The sequence below is a fragment of the Haliaeetus leucocephalus genome, unplaced genomic scaffold (assembly GCF_000737465.1).
Source record: "Haliaeetus leucocephalus isolate CR32 unplaced genomic scaffold, Haliaeetus_leucocephalus-4.0 Scaffold317, whole genome shotgun sequence".
NCBI classification, from domain to species: domain Eukaryota; kingdom Metazoa; phylum Chordata; class Aves; order Accipitriformes; family Accipitridae; genus Haliaeetus; species Haliaeetus leucocephalus.
In genome coordinates, this window is record NW_010972753.1 from 2,524,436 (window position 1) to 2,549,341 (window position 24,906).

A 24,906-nucleotide genomic window follows, 5' to 3' on the forward strand; every position below is an offset into this window, starting at 1 on the left:
TGCACAATCAGTTATTCCAGCCAGCATGCAGAAGTTTGCCCTTATCCTTGCTGAATTGTAGCTTGTTTCTCTCACACCATTTCATTTCACCATGAACTTCATTAAGTTCATCTTGAGACCATCACTGCCTTTCCAAGATGCATTGACTAAAGTTGGTCAGCAACGTTTTGCAATTACCGACTTTTTCATATTTTCAAGAATTACTCTCTGAATAGTTCAAGTAGTTTGTCCAGCCACAAGGCCATTTGAATAATTTAGGCAGTATGTCTGCAAAATAGTCCGTTCAATGTGCTCTGTAATGCTCAATTTCATTCATCCTGTTTTCTGTGGCATCCCTTCTGCATCAGCCATTTCCAAGAGCAAACAAGCCATCGTGAAGGGTACCAGCCTCTGTAGGTGTTGAATCCTTAGCTTTTGCATCAGTAGGACAATTTGAAGTTACTGAATTACCATGCCTTACCAAGTTGCACTCCTAAGCTCAAACTGTGTAGGTGTAGACAGGAACATCTTTTGCCTACCCCACCTGTTAAATATGACATACTGGTTGAAACACTTTGTGCGTTGGGTTTAATCACCTTCATGGTAGTTTATTCTGATTTATTTTACTCTTTAATTAAGGCAGGTTACTGTAACTCGGTTCACAAAAGGTAACTCAGTCAGAGTAACTCAGGCATTGATGACTGTACGTAGCCTATGTCACTACCGTGACAATTTTTACGTAGTGGCACGTTTCCTTTTAGCCCCCGCTGGTTGCTAACCGAAAACTGAAGCCAGGGGCGAGCAAGCAGAGGAGGGCAGGCTGGCTGCAGCAGCTCTTCTCTACGGGTATCTTGTCAAGTCAAACAGGGAACTTGTCTTCTTCAGCTCTGGATTTATACAGGTACTTCTAACGTGAAAGTGAAGCCTAAAACCTGTGACACTTGGCAGGCTCCCACCGTTCGTCTGGGCGTATTTTGACTTAGCATATGCCTCTGTGGTTTTTTTAAAACTGTCATCCGCATTTATCAGTGTGTAAACAAGTAATTTAAGGACAAGATTACTCATGTCTAGTTCATGTGGAATACTTTGCTATCCATTTTTTACCCTAAGAACCAAAAAATTAAGTTCTTCAATTTGGTTGAAATTAAAATAGTTAATTTATAGTGTGAGCTGAAAAGCAGAATGAAAATTCTGATTTCCTTTTGCCTGCTCCGTTAAAAACTACAGATGTTTGGTCTGGCACAGATGCTAACGTATTCATCATAAGTTTCCCTTACACATTAAACGGTGTTTAATAACTGCCAATCCTTAAAAAATAACCGGTTTCCTCAAAAACACCCCACAGTGTTACCAAACAAACCGTCGGACAAGTTTTTGGCGTGACTTTTTTTACTTCCCAGAGGTGGAGCGCAGCATTTAACTTGGGGACTCAAAAGAAAATTGCAGTGTTGCCCTTTGCACTGAAGAGAAAACTAGCAATCTGTTTCCTGTTCCTTCAGAAACTCCTACAGCTTATTCGGGGAGAGGCGGCTCTCTTCAGCTGCCAAGTTCGTGAAAAGCATCGGCTCTGTGAAATCGCGGTGGAATGCCAGGCGCTGCCAGATACGGGCAGGGACGCAGGGCTGGCTCCACGGGCTTATATTTAGCCGCCGATGCTGGCAGGGGAAAACCAGTTAGCGGTTACGAGAGTGGCTTGAGCTTGCAGCGTGCTGTAAATGGAAACGATAGCCAGCCTTGGGTGAAACTCAGCAAAACAGGGGTGAAACTCAGCAAAACAGGGACGAATGCGAAAACCTCTTCTTTCCGCTTCCCTCTGTCCTCCCATCACGTCCCACCCTGTCCCTATGCCCTTTTTGGGAGGAGAGAAGGGGAAAACGGTCAACGGAGCAGGTCCAGGGAGGGAGGACTGGGATGGAGCAGGTGGAAGTGTCGGGCAGGACCCAGGCAGGGTCCTCCTGAGCTTCGGTCATGGGTGGGGGGAAAGTCGGGGGGAGAAGGAGACGGCACGGGGCTGCAGGAGGGGGCATAGGAGCGGGAGAGAGGTGCGGAACGCTTTGGGAGGTACACGGAGGTACCAGGGCTCGTAGGAGCACCTCAGAGATGCAGAGGAGCGCCGATCGCTTCTCGGAAACACAAATTTTTTGGACGCGCATCTGGCACGTGGCTCACCGGGGGGAGAGCCGTGCTGGTTGGAGGAGTGGGCTGAGGTATCTGTACGGGGGGTGCAACAAGTGGGAGCAGCAAAGATGGGATTGGAGGTCGGAGACACTTGGGAAAAAAGGTCGGAAGGGAAACGCTAGGAGACAGCAGAAGAGGGGAGGTCAGCGCTTTTGGTGATGGGAGTGAAAAAGCAGAGGAGGGCGAGCGAGAGGATTGCTGAAGGTTAGGGACCACGAAGGCAGCAGGTAGCTAAACCAAGCAGGGCAGGTAACAACCAGCGCAAAAACCCTGAGAGGGTGCTGGGCCCAGCACATACCAGCACATGTGGCTCGCTGGAGCTGCACCTTGGTGCCCATAAGGTGCCGGGCCCGGCTCCTTCTTCAGTTTTCTGGAAGAGCATGCTGGCAGGGAATTGCAACATATGCCAAATTTGTACGCCCTAAAAGCATTCATTATCCTCCCTATCAAGCACCCAAGCGTTTGCTATATTCAATAAAACTGAAGTGTCAACATTGGTTACATATAGAGAGTTTCAAAGAGAGAGAGCCAGCCCCCGCGCAGGTCTCCCCAGTGTCCTTCAGTCCACACACAAAGGTAACACACGCACACACCAATGTTTGACTTTGTATAGTACTTTTCCACCAATTTTCCTGTTGTCAGTTAATAAAAATGTGAAGCTTACTGAGTCCCTCTTGCTTTTATTCCCAGAGCTGAGTTTTCTCGCTCTCCCTGCCCGGCTGCCCCTCTGCCGTCTCTTCGTGCTGGGAAGAAGCGTGTCCTCCCTCCGCTGGCTTCTCTCCCTGCCCCTTTCTCCCATCTCGCCCATCCTGTTTGCAGTCCCTGGCAGCCTCTTCCACCAGGTCTCGCCCGTCTCCCTGCTCCAGGCCACGGCATCTCCTTCCCAATGCCTGCCTAGCTCTCTGCATCTTTTGGTCTCCCTAAGCTTCCTTCATCTTTTCTCCTGTTTTCCCCACTCCCGCCAGTGTGTCCCCTCTGCCATTTTGTTGTTGTTTTTTTTTTAATTTCTCTTCTTTCCCATCTTCCCCTCTCCTCGGCCACAGCTGGGCCCATTGCTCCTACCCTTTTCCCTATATTCTTGAATAACTTCCTTGGCTCCCAAACAGGTCTCCGCCATAGCCTGCCGTCATATCTCAGCTGCTTCAAATTTCCCAGTGATTTCCACCATTCATCTTTTGCTTTTTTCACGCTGCCAGAGGACTCCAAGAGTGCCCTGGAAGTATGCTTGATTTTTTGTCACTCCATCTGCTCGTCTTTCCCAGTTCAACCCCGCACAGCTCAGTTATACTCCTCAAACATTTTGTGTTCTGTTCCATTCGTTCCCCCTTCTAATAAATAAATAAAATTAATCTGGTTTTATTTACCCTGAGCAGAATCCCAGGCATGTCATTTTCCTAGTCATTCCTATCTCCTCTCCTTTTTCTCTCCCCGGTCCCTCAGTCTCTTCCTGAGCTCCCTAAGCAGCCCTGCATCTTCTGCAGTCCCTCAGGCATCACCCAGCATTTCTGTTCCTCGTGGGGAAGAGCAGAAGTAGGCCCCCAGGCCACCCCTCCTCACTCAATGTACCAACGAGTCAGCTCACCAAAATCAGTGTTTTTCCACCCAAAGGCGAGGTGATTAACCACTTCTCCCTCTCTCTCCAGTTCTCCTTCTGAAGGACGATGCCCCAAGCCCCTTGAGGAGCCCAAACACCAAGAAGCCACTAATGCATGGGAAGAAAATAGGCTTAAAATACAAATGGTGGCAGAGTATTTTAGATTCTTGTACCAGCCCCTTCCCATGCAGCGCAAAAGCAGCAAGTAGAGCATCCAGCCGGCCACGTGCGATGGCAACACGGCCAACATGCATCCATGTTCCCCCCTCACCGCCACCCCCCCGGTGAAATCCTTGCATGCATACGTGCTTCTTGGCTTCCGAAGAGTGTCGATGACTCAGTAAATATAATGCTCTTTGGAAAAGAGGAGCTGTAGCTGTAGGAAGTCAGTCCAGAGAACAGTTTAATATTGTAAGCAAGTACTGTACAATCATTGAGTGAGATCAGGCATTGCCTCTTGACCGGTGGTCCTCCAATATGCACTTATTTCGTACGAAAAGTGTGTTACAGGTGATGCAGTGCATTTAAGGAGCATTTATTTATGCAAACAGTAGCAGAAAGGTGTTATACTTTTACTGCCTGCATTCTTTTAACTGCAGAGGAGTCAGTGTGTGCGATGGTTTAATGCAAGGGCTTGTCAAGAGAAGTCCCAAACAAAGTTACTGAGTTTGGCTCTGACATCCTGATTTTCTTCAAGTAGTGAAGTCCCTCAAGAGAAACCTTCCACGTGTATGAAAATATACTGGAAGTTCACAGGTTAGAGAAAAGAAACCTTTTACTATCTCTATATACACATGTAGGAAATATATATATGTTTGTGGTATACTTTGCGTACGGCACTCAGATGGTCAATGAAGACCTGGGGAAGGTCAGCAGACACTGATGTGACTTTTCATTTTAGGTCATTCTGTGAGAGAGATGGTGCACGTTTTGTGCATCTAATAAATGGTGGCATGCCCCCAAATAGGCAATAGCCGAGAAGCCCATGTGCCAGGGAGGGGGCCTGCCATTTTCGGGTCGTGAGACCTCCGCGTCCTGGCAGAGGACACTGGCAGAGATGCATTAAGTTAAATTGGAATAAGTTAAGTCTGGTTGCTTGGTGGAAAGCCCAAGCCGAGTGCTGCCAAACTTCCAATGATTTCTTTTTTTTTTTTTTTTTTGTCAGTAAAAATAATAGGTCTTTTATGCTTTAACTGAAGTTTGCAACTTTTTGAACATTGTGTTTCACATATGGTTCATCTGTATATTATGAGTAAGAGTAATGACAAACATCACTTAAAAAGGAGAATTTAAGGGTATGTCAGTTGTTTTGGTTGCAGCTTTCTCACTAGAAAAGGGGAACGTGAAGTGTGGTAAACTAATCCATATTCCAGTAGGAAAACACTCCTAGAAGCAATTGATATTTTAGCTTGTGAGCTTAGAAATTTAAAACAGATTTAAAACATGACTTTGCCCCAGATGTACTGACTGTGCCTTATTCTGTCTTCAGGAACTATCATGTACTATATGTCACTTGGCTATTCTGTAACATGGTAAACATTAACCTTGCACAGATGGTTGCAGGTGGCTTTCATTTGCCTTTAAGTAATTTTTTTTACACAGCATGCATAAAAACTGTCCAAAACTCCCTTCGTGGGGAAAGTCAGTTTGCAAGCTTGCCTGCTGATACGAATTTAAGTGTGCCATACGCGAGGCGAGCCCGGTAGTACTTAACATATAACTCTACCTCTAACCGCCTCCGTGGCTAGTGAGGCTTGAGGTACGTACATCATGGGGGAAATTCGTCTTGCCGGCCACATCTGTCATTCCTTTACTATCCCGGCATCCCATCCTGCGTGGCTCCCCGGTGCAGAGGGTGGTCCTGGGTCCCCCCCGTGCATCCCTGGGGTCCGTACCCAGCGGTGGCGAGCAGCCCTCCTCATCCTCCACGCCACAAAACTAAGCCTTTCTCCCCGTCTCTTCAAATACCAGCCGGGGGATTTTTTTCTGCTGTTTCCGAGTTAATAGATGGTGAAGAGGCGTTACTGGGAGGAGTGGGGGTCTCCCGGGCAGGGAGACCCTTTGAAGGCCAGTGGGAGTTAGGTGCTCCCCTCCCGTTTGCCCCAAAACCGCAGGCTTGCATGTACGGCGCAGGTTTGGCTCAAATGCTTTCGGTTCGGGTCTGCACGAGGTCTGGGTAGTCGGTAGATGAGCGCGCCGCGCACTCACAAATATTCCAGCAGCTAAACCCAGATTTCACTAACGCTCAGCTCCTTCTGTTGCGCTGAACGAAATATGACTTTTAACTTTTGCCAGGTCTTTCATGAGAACAGAGGAAAGCGAGTCACACGTTTGAACAGAGTTGACAGCCTGCTATTTAAACGCCAAAACAAGCCTTTAACGATTCTTAAGTGGGATTAAATATTCACTTTATATATAAAAGTAGATTTTGAACTATAACTTGCTTTGCTTATCTGTCTTTCTCAAAATAAAAGAGCCACTCAAGTTTTCTCTCATATGTACTTCTGGTTTTAAAATGTGCTTATCTGACATTCTTGCTATTGCTATAACAACAAAATCTCAAATATTACATTGGTTCAATGCTAAAAAAGGGTGATCCAAGCAGAACCCAACATTTTCCCAAAGCCTAAATCAGTAATTTTTACTCTATTGAAATCAATGGGACTATTCAAGATTAATCACACACGTGCTGAATTACACATATAATCATTATAATAACAGGTTATTAGTTTGTATTGAAATTGGTATGGTTTAACAAAAATAATTTGAAAATGCAATATTAAGTGAGAAGATGTTTTTTTATAACGAATAGCTTTAAAATACACATACTCCAAAAATAAAAAGTGGCAAACCATGTTACTGCCATTGCTGATTGAGTATCATAGTGAAGACTAGGACTATGAATACTGAGGCATTGTTTAATTCTACTTATTTAAAATACTTCTCCTTCTCTTTCTTTCTTTTCCCCTTACATAGGTAGAAAAATGACAGGAATGTCTACATGTGTCTTGTGCGTGTGTATGTATTTCGCCAGAGCTAGGGATTTATATGTAGAATGATTTTCATTTCAGTAGTAGTATGTAGATCACGCTCTTAAAATTAGCTCGCGATGTGTACCATTTTGTAAAACATCAGCACGTTATTGCTTGTTTGCCATGATAAAAGATAGTACTGGGGAGTTTATAATTGGGGTGCATCAGGTACCCCAAGCATTGCTGACTGTGTCCCGACCATTTAGGGTGAGAGCGAAAGCGTGAGGGTGATTTCTTTTTGTCAGTGCATTCTTTGTGCAAATGTGTACTTTTTAGTATAACTCAGAAAGGGCCACGCCTGACCAAAACAGAGCGTTGCACAGGGGAACAGAGAGCTAATCCTATGCCGCGCTTCCAAAAGTTAAGTTTAGAAACATAGAAAATGCAGGATATTATGGCAGACATTAATTGCCAGAAGACCGGGATCAAAACGACTCCGGTAGAGCAGATCCGTATGAGTCTTAGGAGGAATGTAGCCCCTTTTTTAAGCTGTGCTTGGCAGCGCTACGCGAGACCTAAATGAGGCATAAACCTCGTGCTGGATTTCCAGACGCGCACCCTGTTTTCCTGCCTGTGCATTAGGCCGTTTGAGCGCAGAGAGCCTTTCCGCAGGATCTACAGCTAAAAATAACGTCGTGGTCTCATAGCATGAAGCTCTGAGCCCCGGTTGAAGGTTTCTCCTCTGCAGGCACCAACCAATACGGCGTGTTGTGTGGGGACGCTTTCTCTTCAGCGGTGGGCACAGCCGCCCACAGCTGTGAAACGCAGCAGATACTGGGAGCGTATTATTAAACATTTGGGTTTCTCTTGTTTTGTTGCCAAGTAGATACCGCCCAAAACACAGCTCGCTCTCTCCAGAGACTGAGGCAGATTTTTATCTGGTGGGAATGTGCCAAGACGCTCGTGGTTTTGATCCCGGCAGTAAGTTGAGGAATACATGGCCGTGCCTGGGGCTTTCAGACTGGGATGACTGGTGCTGTTGGAGAGATCAGCCTGACAGTTGAGGGTGAATGGCTAATACTCAAATGTAAAGCAATCCCAGAGATTGAGCTGCTGGTATCATGCCTAGATGCCTAACAGACTGACATATCTAATTTCAGTATGCTTCTCTTTTGGGAAGACCCCAAGTTGGATGTTAACATCTGCAGGCATAGTATACCTTAGTAATAATAGGCGTAAAATTTAGTAGTCTTTAAAACAAGTGCAAATACTGAACCTACCCAACAGCACCGTCATCATATTTTTGAGGTATGTTGTCATACCTGTAATTCAGTTACACTACAGATATTTAGGGTCTGTGTAACAGGAGGTAAAGTAAGCAATGCAGTATGTACAGCCTACACTTACACCAGTACACCCCATCCCGTATTGCTCTTTGTGTGTTCTTCTTAATCCATGTATCACACCTGCACGCAGCGTTCAGGCTTATTTGGCCTTTGAACTTGGGCTTGGAGCTATGAAATGAAGTCAGGCTGTGCTTGGGTGGCTGGGACTTGGCTCACTTTGCAAATGAGGATGCGTTTAAGACTACGCAACTGTCTACAGCCCTCGGTCCCCTTGCCACAATTCTCCTGAGACAAACACTGCTGCCCGGACACACGGTTGATCAGATGAGTACCTTATAGGATGTTAGTATCCTATAGGATTTTACTCTACACTGTGAACTGGGCTCCCAGAAAAATTCAGGCAAGTGCAGGAAAAGCGAGTAGGATTTGCAGTGCATTTTCTTTGCTTGGCAGAAATGTTTGGGATGGGCAAGTCTGCGCGCGGTGGGATGTCCAACGCTACCCACCCTCTTTGAGGTCTGACGCACGCAGCCAAACTGTAGTGTTGCAGCACCGTTGATGGACCACAAAGGTGGACGGTGGTGAAAGTAACCCATGGTTTGTTGCAACAGCGCGCTAACAATGACTTAACTGGTCGGCTCAACCCATGCCACTAAATTGCTATAAGCTCAGTGAAAACTGTCGTATAAATTAGGCTTGGTGCTAATTCTGTCTGCATGCTGAAGGATCTCGGTTAGCTGTAGTATTTTCTTATTTTAGTGAGAACAAGGTATGAAGCCAGATGTTTGCTTCAGCTGGCTGCAAATTCCCTTCCTCTGCCTGCCTATTCAGTAACGCTTTGAACCTACTATATGTTGCGGGTTAAAATCGTGCCTGCCAGGGGAGGCCGCGTGAGACAGGTCGCGTATTTAGTCAACAACTGGTTGATTGCAACTCCTGTGACAAAGGGAGTCCGGATTAGCAGTTTCACTTGGCTTTTCGGAAGATGGGAGCTGATGAGCTCACTGATCTAGCTGGAAAAAATAAGTCAGCAGGGGGAAATTATCTCAGCCTCTTTGTTGACATTACTGTGGAAAGCAATCCCAGAGTTGAGCAGTGTACATTGTTATTTTTAATACTGTCAGCTAGGAAAATTCATTGCACCTTCATTATATCATATGTTATTACAGGTATCATTTTGGAAAGAGCAATTCCTGCAGTGTGATTCTGATCTCCCATGTACTAATTTTGCCCAAGTGCAGTTCTTGAGACCCTGCCTGCATTGGCAGAAAGCTGGGATATGGGTTTATAGCATCCTAGCTATTTCATGTTAATTTGTCCGGTGTTTGTTTCTGCGGATGATATTTCACAGCACTTTGAATGTGAATCAAGCTGTCCTTCACAGGTTTCCACAAAGCAAGCTGGTGCAACATAGCTAGCCCTCTGTAAATTCACACACTTTTTTACAGCACACTAAATTCCTTTTGCAGACAAGTGCTTCTATTCAGTGGGATGATTTCAGGCTTAAATCAACCTAAGAGAGACAGCATTCGTCCAGTTGAACCGATAGTGTTACAGGGATGCAGCCATTACAATACAAGCAAAAACCGTAAATCAAAATCCAGACTTAACCTCCGTAACTCCGTCAGAACATGCTTCCACTTCAAGTTTTTGCCTACCCAGTTTACAAGGCTCCCATACATCCTACTATGACTCATTCCCAATTTCAGCCAGTCTTTTGTGCCATCAGTGTCAGGAAAAGATATCAGATTAAAAAGTAACCCTCAAAAAACCAAACCAAACCAAAACAAAATGTTGCTGATGTTTCTAATCCTGCCTATTCCTTTAGTCCAATTTAGATGAGAAACAGGTGAATTTGTAGCAATGAGGGAGCAGCAAACTTTGGTAGGGGAGGGAAACCAGTGCCTGAGAGAGGAGAAACTCCTCTTAACCCAGCTTTGCTGCTAGAGACATCTGCCCTTTTAGGAAGACAGTTTGGTGCTTTATTAGTCTTAATTCTGGCAGTTAATGGGCAACATACGTACTGGTGCAGCATTCAGCCTCGCTGAGGTGGAGATCAATCATTATTAGAGTTTTGTGCGCCACTGCGTTAAAATGGGATGAATAAAACTAATTACCCCTAAAATGCGACCTTCCAAACAGAAGGCTGGAACTTCACAACCTGTAAGTGGCAGTTTATTCAGAGAGATTTTACTCAAGCATCAAACACACACAGAGACATACAACCGTCAAAACAGTAAGAACAAAAAAACGAGACCCACAGTGTACTATTATTCTCTACTTTCATAGATACATAAAACTGCAAGAAGAGGAACCAAAACCTTGTCTGCTGTCATTCCCCTTACTTTCTCCCAAACCTCAGCACAGTAAGATGTGCTCACATGATTTTAGTGTAGAATTGAACATATCCCTTAATCTTTAAACAATAAAAGCAGGCAGCAGCCTTTGGTTTAGGGATGCAATTAAGCCAAGTGAATAGAGAGCTGGTCTGCGACTCCGGTGACCGGGAGGTCACTTCGCTGCCCTCCCACAGGCTCCGGGGCTGCTTTAAATCCCTTCACCCGCCTCTGCTTTTTGCCAGGCAGGAGCGGTTTTTTCCGTTTCCCAAGCAGGAGCGGAGCCAACTTTAAGCCTAGGCTGCCGATGCCCGTCGGTAAAGGCCTCTTGCTTGAACAACCACGGAGCAGGGGATGGGATGCATTTCTTTTTTGAGATTTTGAAATCGTACTAAAAAGAACAGTTGAAGTGCCCGCACATAAGTAGTGTTTAAAATGAGGTAAATAATTTGATAATTGTAAGCAACGGAAAATTTTGCCTTCGTTTTCACAACTTCCTGCAAGTGGGTTTTTTTTTTTCCCTCTCATGCATGCTCTGCATTGGTTTGGCAGAGCATGTGTAATTGCAAGACTTGATCCTGAAGGAGGCAAATGAAACTTTTTATAGCATTTTTCAGGCTACTCATAAAAGCGCTGTATTTAAGCTAGGCATAATTTACTGGTTTTATTGCTGGTATTGTTATTAGCTTCTAAAATTAAAGATAGCCCACCTCAGTCTGTAAAAAAATTAAGCTCCTCAGAAATAACTATCTTCTTCATTTTTTTTTGGCTACAAAAGCCTGAATTTCTGTCCTCAGTCATCCAAGACATGTGGTAGGAGTATCTCCTACAATGCAAAGTAGTAGAAAAAGAGAATAAGGAAAAAAAGAGGTTTGTCCCCGTTTTGTCCGATGCCTTTCTCCTATTCACCTAACATTTTCCTTTGCCTTTGCAGAACCTCTTTTCCTTAAAAAAATCCCATCTTTCATTGTACTCCCTCTTCTTAGCTCATGGTTATACAGCCAGACTGTAGGGCATGACCAGTGAATCATAATAGCAAATGTCAACAGGAAAAGATCTCCAGTAGCCCATTAGCTGTTTGAGTTCATATTTATTATTTACTGAATGACTGTGAATAATGAACAAATTGCTCTAAATCATTACAGATTTGTGGCTAAATCTCTATTACAAAGGGAAAATCGGTTAAAGCAATTACGGAATTAATTTGCAAGGAAAAATTTACCTTCTTGTTAATATTATGTAGAGTATACATAGCACCAGCGAGAGGAATAGAGGTAATCAGTGCAAATCAGTTAGGGATGCAAAAAGTGGAAACTCTGAAATGACAGAAAAGTGAAAGAAATTATCGCAAAATGCTTCCATGGAGCTATCTGCCCTAATCTCTGTGGGTTAGACTTATGTGAGCATCAGTGAGTTAGACAACATTGGAGATGATTGTCACCCCAAGTTGTGCTTGTAGTCAGTATTGAGAGGAGTAAATTAGGTTAGGTAAATCCCGTTCTAGCTAAATAAGGCTAATCTTTGGACTGCCATGCCTAATTTGTGCACGAGTTTGGGCTTAATCTTTTTCTCAGAAGATACTGGATCAGGTCAATAGTGCCACTGATGCAAAAAGCGTGCAGGTTTGTCATTTAGGTTTGTCTTCCTAAAGGTAAATGAGAATTTTGTAGCTATTATACAAACAGACAGAGGAATCACAAACAGTACAATTGAAGGAAAATACCAATTCCTAGCACGCAGATTGTGTAGCAAACAACAAAAGGAACGTATCCCAAAATAGAAGAGTATCTAAATGTTTTTCTGTTGGCTTTGTGGAGCACATGCGGTGATGCCTCTTTGTGCGTTTATTTGAGCAGTTGTCTAAATCAGATTCCATTTTAGGGTAGTCTCGAAGATTATGTAAGAGCAAATCATGGTTTTACGTTTCCTACTTAAAGAAAATATGTGGTACCAGGAGTCATGTTATCAGACATTATCCAAAATCTTATACCTGTTAAAAAGTCATGCTCAGCATCATATTTAATTAGCTCTAAGTTCTTTTTTTTTCATTGCAAAGTCAAAGGCTTTCCAAATTAATGCGGCTATTTGAGTATTTTTAGGCAAGAGCCTATTACCGCTGAAATGTTTTTTTACAAAAACATGCTATAGCTAAAGCTCACGATGGAAGTAATTTGTAATATTCAATGACCTCATTTTATTCTGTTTTGCTCACTCGAAGCTAATGCATATGATGCCATGTGAAATTCTCAGACGAGCCTGTCCGCAGGACTTATGGGAGCCATAAATGGATTAAACCTCTCACTCCCTGCTTTGGCAAGTGATCAGTTACATTTAAATAAAGGTCAGTCTGTCTTTACAAAGAACACACTGAAAGCAAGCTTAATAGCTTTCCCTACTGAGCCTAGAACATAACTATTTGAAGGATAATTAGCAACGGGGTGCCAGTCACTGATTGTGCTTTTTGCTTGATTTTACGTCTGGGGAGTTCCAGTATTCCCCATTAGCTTTAAGAGGGGGCACGGTGCTAGTTATCAAATTGACAGTCTTGACCTGGCCTCTGAAAGCAGCTGTAAAACATTGTTTGGGAAAATTAAGATGAATGACAAATGCCATACCAAAACCAGGACTGTAATATTGCTACAAATTGGACATTTGTGGTCCATGCCGTGACTCCAAATAACAACACAGGTAAGATGCCTGATATACATGAGAGCGTGGTCTTGATTACTCTAAATACACCAGGAGATACACCAGCTGTCCTATTATCTCATCTTATGAGCTCTGTATTTTGAATTCTTTATAAAATACCCCATACCTATTCTTTTCAGCATTAACAGAGTGACCAGCTGTGACATCTGTTAAAACAAACAGGCTATTCCTTGCAGGAAGGGTGGAGTGAATCAGCTACGGCTGCCCCTACAGTAAAAGGCACTGACCACAAAAGGGTTATTTTGTCAAGTTAATGAATTTTTAGCCCACAGGCGGCATTTAAGAATAAACAGGATCATAGAATCATAGAATGGTTTGGGTTGGAAGGGACCTTAGAGATCACCTAGTTCCAGCCCCCCAATATATTTTCTGGTCGTTCAGAATGCCTCATTTGTTTGGGGGTTTCTTGGCTGATATTCATAGCCCTTGTGGCAAAAGTGATAATCATCTACGGGCAGAGAGGTCAGAGCCGATGCAGCAATTTTGGTACTCTGCAGACAGCCCGAAATTCTAACAGAGATCTGTGAATTATCTTGACCTGCCTGACTGGAGCGTCAGCTTCAAAAGTCCAGTGATTGCACTTCAGTGTCATCAGCAACTAATTCAGCACTGATCGTTTTATCTAATGTTATCAGGGAATGGGTAACAGCAAAACACCGTGGACTGGCTTTTGGGAATTTCTGGAGATAATGCAAGAGCAGACCAGAGAAGTAGACAGGGGACAGCAAAAATGGCAAAAGAATAAGGAGGAGTAATTAAAAGGCAGCAAAGAGGGTGGAATTAGATGGAAAGGGTTTGTTAAGTAAAGATGAACATGATTTGAGTTATTGTGAGAAAATATTACAGTCTTACGTTCTAGGTGTGGTGCAAAGACTATGTTTTTCCGTTCCTCTCTGTGTAAAACATCAACCTACTTTTATCTCAGCCACTCTCACCTGATAGCTGGTGCCAGCTCAGGTCCACTATGAGAGAGCAGAGGTCTGTGTCCTCCAAATGCGCCTTGGTTATCAATCACAAAATAGAAACCGTAAGAGGAAGATGACCAAGCAGGGATTAAGATAAAACCGTGTACTTTTCCTGCTTTACCTGCACTTGGGGGTTAAACACAGGATTTTAGGTCCTCAGGTCTTCATCTCCTTTCATGAATGCTATATCCATTTTAAGAGTTAATGAAATACATTACAAAACATGGGAACTGCCAAGAAAAATAGAGCTGTATTTGGTTTTACAAGCCCTTAGACGTATTAAAGTAAGAAGACCAATGCCTTAAGCAGTTCCATATCAGTTCTCCCATTCTGCATCTCTAAAATTTATTTATGCTTTTTTTGTTTGTTCCGATTCTAGGATTTCTTTTTCCTGACGGAAAATTTGTACGGGAAGTGGAGAAATCAGTGACTGACAATTTTCAGCTTATATGAAAGTTTCATTTTTTACAGATTTTCTACAAAGCAGCCAACTAATGCTCTGCTTCCAGCATAGGCACTTCAAGGTCGTATTTCTTTGTTTTCACCACAGGTCAGATCCCATCACGAGGAAAAATTAATTTCAAAGCATCTTCCATCACAGGCACTCCGAAATAATGAAACGAAACAGCCAACCAGAAAAAAAAAAAAATCCTTTTTCTTTAACCCATCAACCCTGCGCCAGCGATGCAGAACTCTCCTCAAGCTCTGGCAGTAAGATTTGCTAGTCAGGTAGCGAACGCGCTCCTGTGACTTAGACCTCCATAATCATTTCTCTCTTCTGCAGGACGTTTACGTCAAGCGTTGGTAACGGCCAGCTGTGTCTCCTTTGAGGCTTTTAGCATGCCCACGTTACGTTTTTCCGCGTGTTGATTCGAGTACTTTAAACACTCGCTTTGTTCTCTATTGTAGGTCATGGGTTATATGGGACTTTTGAAATGTTGTCCTCCTGGAGAAAAACTAGAGAAGACCAACACGTTAAAGAGAGGACTGCAGCCGTATTTGCAGACTCCATGCTCTCGTTTTCTCTCACCACTGCCATGTACCTGGTCACTTTTGGAATAGGTGCCAGTCCCTTCACTAACATTGAAGCAGCCAGGATTTTCTGCTGCAATTCCTGTATTGCAATTTTCTTCAACTACCTCTATGTACTCTCCTTTTATGGTTCCAGCCTGGTGTTTACTGGCTACATAGAAAACAACTACCAGCATAGTATCTTCTGCAGAAAGGTACCAAAGCCAGAGGTATTGCAAGAGAAGCCTGCATGGTATAGGTTTCTTCTGACAGCCAAATTCAGCGAGGACACAGCGGATTCAGAGGAGGCGAACACTTACGAGAGTCATCTTTTGGTGTGGTTCCTGAAACGCTATTATTGTGACTGGATAACAAACACTTACGTCAAGCCTTTTGTAGTTCTCTTTTACCTTGTTTATATTTCCTTTGCCTTAATGGGCTACCTGCAGGTCAGTGAAGGGTCAGACCTGAGCAACATCGTAGCGACCGCAACACGGACCATTGAGTATACGACTGCCCAGCAGAAGTATTTCAGTAACTACAGCCCAGTGATTGGGTTCTACATCTACGAGTCGATCGAGTACTGGAACACCAGTGTCCAGGAGGACGTGCTGGAGTATACCAAGGGCTTTGTGAGGATATCTTGGTTTGAAAGCTACTTAAATTACCTTAGGAAACTCAACATATCTACCGGATTGCCCAAGAAGAACTTCACTGATATGTTGAGGAACTCCTTCCTGAAGACCCCTCAGTTTGCCCATTTTTCAGAGGATATCATCTTTTCCAAGAAATACAACAACGAAGTCGATGTCGTGGCCTCCAGGATGTTCTTGGTGGCCAAGACAATGGAAACCAAGAGGGAAGAACTTTATGACCTCCTGGAGACCCTGAGGAAGCTCTCTCTCACCTCCAAGGTGAAATTCATCGTTTTCAATCCATCGTTTGTGTACATGGATCGTTATGCCTCTTCAGTGGGAGCGCCCTTACAAAACTCCTGCATTAGTGCTTTATTTCTGCTCTTCTTCTCTGCATTCCTGGTGGCAGACTCTCTGATCAATGTCTGGCTCACTCTAACTGTTGCCTCAGTTGAATTCGGAGTTATAGGTTTTATGACCTTGTGGAAAGTGGAACTAGATTGTATTTCTGTGTTGTGCTTAATTTACGGAATTAATTATACAATTGATAACTGTGCTCCACTGTTATCAACCTTTGTCCTGGGCAAAGAGTTCACAAGAACTAAATGGGTGAAAAATGCCCTGGAAGTGCATGGGGTAGCTATTTTGCAGAGCTACCTCTGCTATATTGTTGGTCTGATTCCTCTTGCAGCTGTGCCTTCAAATCTGACCCGTACACTGTTCAGGTGCTTGTTTTTAATAGCATTAGTCACCTTCTTTCACTGCTTTGCCATTTTACCTGTGATACTGACTTTCCTGCCACCGTCCAAGAAGAAGAGGAAAGAGAAGAAGAATCCTGAAAACCGTGAGGAAATAGAATGTGTTGAAATGGTGGATATGGATAGCACCCGAGTGGTTGACCAAATTACAACAGTCTAACTTGTTTGTTTGTTGCTTTTTTACACTAGGTCTTACTGAGGAAAAAAAAAAAAAAAAGAAACCAGTACTGACTAAATATCTGGGGAGAGGAAGGGGTTTGGAGGTTTTCCCTCCCCCCTCTAAGCTAAATCCAGGAATATTCAAAATGATGGGAGAAATTAAAAATAAATTTTAAAAAAGAGCCGGGGGATTGTACCGTGCTCAGCTCCTGTAACAGGTATTACGAGAGAATTTGCACACACATGCAAAGAGGGGTTGAATTTTAGATGCATGGAGTAAGATCTAATGAGAGAAGTTGGGTTCCTAAGCAGCCGTCTGCATCGCCTGTACTGCAGATGCTGCAATTATTGTGGCTAAACCCAATCAGATTGAAAGGTCAACTGTCAAGGCTGAAGTAGCACTAAATGTTCGCTGGATGTAAAGGCTTTACAAACTTTCTGCACAGCAATAACTCAAGTCAGTGAGTCAGCTCTTATAGGTCTTAGCCATCACATTTAATTTTTCTTTTCTCCCCTAATCTAAACATTTATGCAAGACTGTATAACAGATAGCAAACTGTACTGGGAAAGAAGGCAGTACACAGCAACCAAATGCTTTCCAAACGCTTTTACGTTATAAATCACTTTTTTTTCCTAAAAATATCATTATTTTAAAATGTAAATCATCCCTTGTAACATTTTTAATCATGGTTTTATAGCTGTTTCTTTTTCTTATAAAAAAAAAAAAAGAACAGAAAAATCCCAGTGACTCTTGTCACTCTAGAAAATATATAATTCTATTTTATACATGTCTCGCTACTAGTTAAACATGTAATCTGCTTTACCAACTGTAATTTTGTTAGCACTCTACTAACACATGTGAGTGGATCTAGCAGCAGACAGAAGATGGTGTACTGAATATTTCAGCACCAAAATCCATGACACAAACCTCAAATAGTAAAATGTCATCAAGAAAGTGAATGTTAGGGCTCTTTTAGTGAGAGCCTATTTCAGGCCATTCACTGGTAATGCACACTAAGAGGATTAGTGGGTAGTTTTACATAATGTATAACTTAATCCCTCAATCTTCCTAGAGTACCTGTAAAGCAATAGACCTTGCAGTTACGGGCTCTTCCAAGAGACAGTAGACCGGGAGAGTTGTATGGAGCAGACCAAAGGCTGGGGCTGCAGTTTAGCAGCAGCAAGTTTAACAACGTCCCCAAAGAGCCCGTATCTAAGGGGTCTATTGAAAACATCACATCTGAGGGAAGGAAAAAAAAAAAAAAAACAACTTAAAAAGATTACATTACTGAGTCTTTTTGGAGCCGTGAGTTCTAAATCAATAATTCTGTCAGCATCTGTGATGTGGAGTAATACAGATAAAGCAGCATCTCTTTCCTCCTCCACCCCCGCCACCCTTAAGAGCGACAGGCTCATTACTGTAAGGTGTTATCATGCAGTTGAACCCCAGTGGGGATACGTAAGCCAATTCTGTAGGTTTTGCTGAGAGTATTCCGACTATACGTTGCCTGCGAAAACCCAGTTGCGGGAAGCTGGCTGGTGTGTCGGGTGGTCTCGTGAATATACGGACTGTTGCTTTGTGGTGCAAAGTGAATGTATGGCAACCGGACTCCTTTTTACAGCTCGTCCGGAAAGTAAGAGTACTTGAAAAGTTTTCAGCAGTTGGCACGGTGTTTGTCTCAATGACAGTATCTGGAGGGCAAAGGGAGATTGCAGGAGCCACGGGGTTTGGACCGCTGGGAGCGGTGATCAGCACAGCTGTGGTCACAAACCCAGGGTTTGCTTCGTTGCATGACACTTCTCTTTAGCATCCAACCCCAGCGACCCCCCCAATGCCCTGTGCAAAATCCTCAAATGCTGCCTAGTGGATATTAATTTTCAAGCAAAGAGATACTTCTGAAGCTTCCTCCCTAGCAGAAAATAAGATAACCAGATATTTTGCCCTGAAGCAAAATGTTACGCGCTGACGAGCAAAACAAGTCGGCAGCGCAGCTGGCAACGTTTGCTTTCCCCTGGATAAGTCCCTTCTCCGACCAGAAGGAAAGGAAGCAGTGTCCAGGAATGCACGGGCTCTTTGCTTGAACAAACCACATTTGCTGCAGTAGCAGCTGGGAAGCTGTAACAACAACTTCAGCCTTGGCAGAAACCAGGCGGACACCTTGAAGACGGCCAAATGAATGTGAGGCTAAGCGAAAGATTTTTTTTTCCCCTCTTTTCTTTAGACTCAGGCTTGGGGCTGTGTTTTCCAGCCAAAAATCATTCCTTAAATATACTTCACCGTAGATTTTCTGTGCCGGTCGTCATTTAAATAACAGTCACCCTATCTCCTGGCTGTTCAACAGGCGGCTGCAGTGGCTTTTAAACTTCTGAGGGCATTAGCAAATTAGTTGAGAGTTACAGAGGAATTGCAAACCACTTTTGGCAGCAGCAATCTACTGGCTTGTGGGGCACCTGGAAACAGGAGATGTGTGAAAGAGGTTGTTTGTACACTGCAGAGAGGAATACCTGGCAAACACCGATTTTACACCTCCGCTACGCCTGATGCTATTGCTTGCAAACACCAGATGCAAAGACGGCTACCGTAAACCTCTTCACATCTAATTGAAATGCATAGATAGGAGCGTCTTTAAAGAGATGTCCAAAGCCAAGCTTGTAGTTTCACAGGTCTCTCATTAAATCTCAGCATGTGAGGCCTTCAGAGATCTTCAAGGAAAGTAATAAAACCAGTGATAAAATTACTCCTCCATCTCCAGACCTGTCTGAAAAAGGACGTGGAGGCACTCCCGTGGCAAAGTGCCGCAGGACGTGCCCGGGTGTCCGCAGAAGACAGGGTGAGAAGTCACGCAGCCCACTCCCTTGCCCCAAGGCAGAGCCAACAACATTTAAATTGTTTCTGAAGGGTGTTTGTCCAGCCCATTCCTAAAAATCTTTTTCAGGGCAGATTCCTCCCCTAGCAGTTCCCCCAGTGCCGTGTTACCCCACCAGTAACAAGTAACTCCTGATGGCCGCCCGGGACTGGGAGAGGGAAGAGGAACCGTGCCCCTCTCCACACAGGGAAGGACAGGACAGGCAGGAGACAGTCTCTGAAGCATCCCCAAAACAGAGGAAACCCAAACCAGAGCCAAAAACAACTTACGTACATTTTTCACCATGTTTCACCTCAAGCCGCCACTCCGCTCCCCACCTCCAGGCTTGGCGAGGGAAAGCCATGAAAATGTCCAAGGCGTACTCAGCCCAGGTCCGTGAGATTTCTGCCTGAATCCTGATGTGTCTGAGATGCACCAAATACTCCTTCTCTACAGGTAGCTTGAATACCTCAACATGAACCAGAAACGGCATGTTCTCAAGGTTTCAGACTATGCTAAGCCACTTTGGCCTTCCTCCTCTTTGACTTTTTCCTCTGGAGCAATTATCTTCACCAAAGTCAATTGGTCCTCACTGCGCCGATTGATTAATAGGTGCAGATGCTGTGCTCTGTTCTCAGTCCAAAGCACTCCCAGTGGCTAACTGTGCATAAGATTTTACCCTTACTGGTGAACCTCCGTTTTGGAAGACTACCTAGGCTTAAGCAGTTTTTTGTCATACTCTTAAGTGGCTTTTTAGCCCAGGTATCACTGTGGTTTTGTTTGCAATATAGATGACCCAATTTTTGTATAAATTCAGTGAGTAGAACAGAGTATTATACACTGTCAGGCACTGACTAAAATCTAACAGCAAAAATTTTAGCTAAGGCTAACAAGACTATATAGGACTGTGGCTCACTGAGCACATATATCTTCTACAAACATTAAAATTTCCATACGGTAAGGTATGGTGTACAGTATATTTTTACTACAGGGTAAGCATGGGGGAAAAAGAACCAACCTAAGTGCATACGACCATCAAGATCACTCCAATATTCTTGTAACATAATTCCTAATGCTGTCAGCACAAATTCATTTTCAATTTACAAGTATTCTAATTGGAGGAAAAAAATGAAGAGAGAAAAGTTGGTATAGCTGGGATAACTACGCTATAAAAATTAATTGATGAAGCCACAATTTTCTGCCCAAAGCTTTAAGTGAAAATGTTCGAGTTGTTAGATTAAAATTAGAGCTGTGAAGGTTGAGAAAAACCTGTCCGGCAAAGAAAAAGAGCTTCTTTTCCAAAAACAAGCAAACACGCTTATCATGGTCAACTGAATGAACCTGGAGGGGAAACAGTACCAAAGTGGCTTGAGGTTACGCGGAGCCACGTGGGGATTCGCATCTGCTCTCAGAGGCTTTCTGAGCCAGCGCTGAATTCAGGTAAAACATGTGCTGTAAATTGAAAGGTGTACTTTTGAATGCTTTTCTCTAGGCTGACTGTTGTCGTCGTCCCCCCGTGAGCCACCAAATCCCACCTCAGCCGACATCTTTTTTTTATTTGCATTCAAAGAGAAAACAAAACAGAGTGGTAGCAGGACTGGGCAGAATTCAGGAGAGTCAGAAGGAAAACCATGACTTCTCTTAAAAACAGCGAGAAAGCCAGAAACAGCTCTTTAGCAAGCGGGTTTTGTGGGAGGAGAACCCGTTGCTTTGAAGCTTAGCAAACTGGTGTTTCTCTTATTTGTTAACTTCGGAAGCCAACAGCGTGCTCAAGGAGATGCAGGGAAGGGCAGCAGAGTTAACAGGAGTTAGCCTTGGGTTATGACAGCGCTGATGGGTTTTGCTGAATCAGAGCTTTCGTGGTAAGGCACGAGCCCCGTGGGAAGCCGCTTTTTGGAAGACCCTGGTCAGAAAGGATTACCCAGAGCCTTTTCCTCCCCTGCCTTCGCGGGTGTTAAAGCCCCAAACCCTACAAATCAAATTCTACAATTAGCTACGTGGGGGCAGAATATTTCTTCCATGGCTTTACCCCTACATTTATCACTAACACTAATTGTCATTTATATTCTTATAAATATTTTGAAGTAAGCAAGCCTTCCTGGGGTGCACACAGGTCTGATGAGAAGGGGGCATGGAAGGGAGAGAGCCCCTTCCCTTCCCCAAAAGTGGGCAGCATCTTCCACCCATGGCCAGGTTCTGCACCATCGCTGCAGGACACCCCCAGGGACCCCAGCCCAGTGCAGGGGAAACCTTTTCCCCTCCGCAACTCCCTCCCCAATTGCATTAGAGAACAGGGAGGAACTTTAGCTCTGAATTGTGGTAGGGTTGGGCCCCCAGGGAGCCCTTGTGAAACCCATCCGCGGCCAGGAAAGCGCAAGGGAGAACTTTCAGTTGGGGGTTTTTTTTGAGAAAGACATGGCAAAGGCATCCCAGGATGGGATTCAAAGACATATTCCTGCCCATGGTGCATAGGTTGGGGCAGAGCGGCGTGCCCCGACGTGCCACCACTTGCCCCATCATGGTCCTGGCACAGCTTCCTACCTGGAGAGAGGGCACCTCAGCATCACCTTCTCAGGCATGAATTGGTCCGATGTCGTTGGCGTTCTGCAAGTCATCACCTTTTTTTAATTTGGGAAAAGGAAAAAAAAAAATCAGCATAAATAATTCTAGGTTATTTAAGCTCCAAGAAGTCTTAATCTGTGCGTCAAATAAATGGCTTGCAAGATGTCAGGGGTTTTCATTTGGGCTTTTTTTAACCTATTTTTACTATTTTTGTATTAATTTAGGGAAAAAAATTGTATAATGAATCTCAATGTATAGCATAAGCCTAAAATAAAATGGCTGTCTCTCTCTTTGCTTCCTGTGCTCCCAAACTGCTACAGAAGTCCCATGCCCTCACCAACCTAGCAAACCGATTTACCTGGCCTAACTCAAGTAACGAGGCTGTGCATCCTCTCCAGCTCCCATCAGAGAGGGGTGGTGGAGCAGTTCGGGGGCACCTGCTGCAGTGCGGAGCCGGCGACGTCCCTGAGACGAAGGGCGCGATGCTTCTCCAGAAGCCCCTCTTGTCCCAGGCTGCCGCAGCAGCAAGCACAGGGGAAATGCATTCGCTTCACATCTATTCCTTTCCATGTTACTGGGATCCAAGTCCTTTTTTGGGGGGGGTTCCTAGCTAATCCAGCAGCAGAACCCCAGCCTGAGCAGGCAAACCAACAGCTAAGGTAAAAATCTCAAACTGATTCGATCAAAAATCTAGGGTTATCTGCTCAGACAAGAACGAGACCTACCGAGGTCTGGTAGGTAGACCTGAAGTATTGCTGTTGAACAGAATTATTACTATTTTAAATTTTCTTACCAACACCTTAGGAAGCCCCATCATCGCTGAGAGACCCACCTCTCCTGCTCCCCAGTAGAACCGTGGCCACTGCCCCAGGATCTCCCGATGACTCTGGTCCATCACCCTCTTCCCACACCCAGGTCGACCACCCATTTACACCTTCTCCCAGTATTTTGGGGAAGAGGAGCAGCACCCCCATAGGCCCACCTGGACCAACTGCTTCGATGGAGAAGCAAACCACCGCGCCAAGGGATGAGGGTGATAGTTACGGCTGCTCCGTCGCACCTGGTTGCAGCAATGAGATAAGAATCAGTTTACTATAAAAAGCAGAGCCAGACCCAAGCCCGAGTCACTGCAAACAGTAGCAGGCCTGAGAGCTGGTGGGTTTTGGCTGCCGAGGGCTGTCAGCCACTTTTTAGTTTAATGGAGAGTTTGGGTCTGCAATTAAAGGTGACTCCTGTCACCTGTTACGGCTCCTGGTCTTGTCCCTTCCAGTCGTTCTTTCTCATGTTGCCTTAAATTCAGGATCCACAAGCACTGTTGGCAAAAATTCTGGCTGAAACAGAAAATCAAATTACATCCATTTTCTAATTGCTAATCTAATGTGAGAGAGGCTACATCTAAGGATCGCACAGGAACTCGAAGAGCAAAACTCCCGTAGGAGGCTGGTGTGCCTCATTTGTCTGTTAGCAAGAGCTCCTTCATGCAATTCTCCATAGATCTAATTTGCAAAAATCAGGCTTTCCAAGTGTGTAATCAGTACGTTTTATTCTGAAAATTCATCTGTATGTATACCTTCAAAATAGAGGCATGTCAAGTCTGATTTTTAGGTTATCAAGGAATACAGTTGAGCCCAACAAACGTTCACGAACAACAAGTCTGAATTCCACGTGCAATTCTTACGCTGCTGCATACAAATCAGAATATTGTCATTCCAAAATACCACATTTCCTTATTTGCCCACAGAAACTAGGCAGGATTACGGACTCAAAACGGTGAAGTGTGCTCATGTTTACATTCATCCTGTAAATATCACTTAAACATGTAAAGGTTAATGGCAATATAGAACTTACTGAGGACAACCGGATTTGTTTTGCTGATTTCAGTTTACTGGCAGAGAATAACTGAAATATATGCCAAGCACCTAGCTAGAAAGACTGAGGAATCAGACATCTAACAGTCCATCAGCAGAAATAAAAAAGTCCACTGAAAATTTATACATATGGGAAATACAAGTAGCACGTTAAAGACCTTAGTAGCTGGGTATCCAGACTATATACAATGGAGTATGTTATAAATGAATGCAGAATATTCTATTCTGATTCTCTCTAGCCACATTCAATCCCCTTAAATGTGCTCTATTCTGTGAGCAGGCATACTTTTGAGCAAGACTGACACTTATTTTCCTAGAAATCACTGGGTTGCGCAGGTGAAGTTTGCTGGAAACAAAATTTTAAATGTATACAAACAAACTGATGCCAGAAAACACAATTTGCAAAAAATATGCCTTCACATACTGATTATATTTCATAATAAGCAATCTGTTCACTGATGCTACAAGTAAAAATGATTTTATATTTGTCAGCTATTTCCAGAAAAATGCGATGCCCTGCTAATATATATATAGTGCATACACCCCCATACCAATTATCTATTTTTTTATACGCCCAACTCAAGTTGGCTCCATATAAGGAGGAGGAAAAGCCAACCCAGAAAGGTAGTTGAAAGCTGGTAGGAAGAATGGTTCAGCTGTCCTGAAATTAGTAATGAATCAGCAGGGGAGGAGCACCAGAGAAGTTGGTAAGAAGTTTAGGAACAAAGAAGCTAGCTGCAGAAATGCAGAGCTGTTGAGAAAGGAAAATACTCAGGTTTTATTGTGTCAGGCAGATGGGAGAGAAATGATATAAAAACTTCTGAGTTGCAAAGGGAAGGAAGGTCCAAGGTAGAATGAGGAGTGAGCAAAGCTTTATGAGCTTATTTAAGATTTGCAGCTGTAATGTATATTAAGGCTGTCTAATAAAAGACAGGGTCTATCCATGTATGGAAAATAAAAATTCACAGTTGCCTAATTATATGAATTC

At 43.9% G+C, this 24,906-nt stretch overlaps 1 protein-coding gene across 1 annotated transcript in view; it reads left to right on the forward strand.

Moving 5' to 3' along the window:
* PTCHD1 (patched domain containing 1) overlaps positions 1 to 17,877 on the forward strand; it is a 33,728-nt gene extending 15,851 nt beyond the window's left edge. The window contains exon 3 of the mRNA XM_010571277.1: positions 14,989 to 17,877. Within this exon, the coding sequence (XP_010569579.1) occupies positions 14,989 to 16,643 (1,655 nt within the window). The 3' untranslated portion in view covers positions 16,644 to 17,877. The remainder of the gene's footprint in view (positions 1 to 14,988) is intronic.
* The last annotated feature ends 7,029 nt before the right edge of the window (positions 17,878 to 24,906 follow it).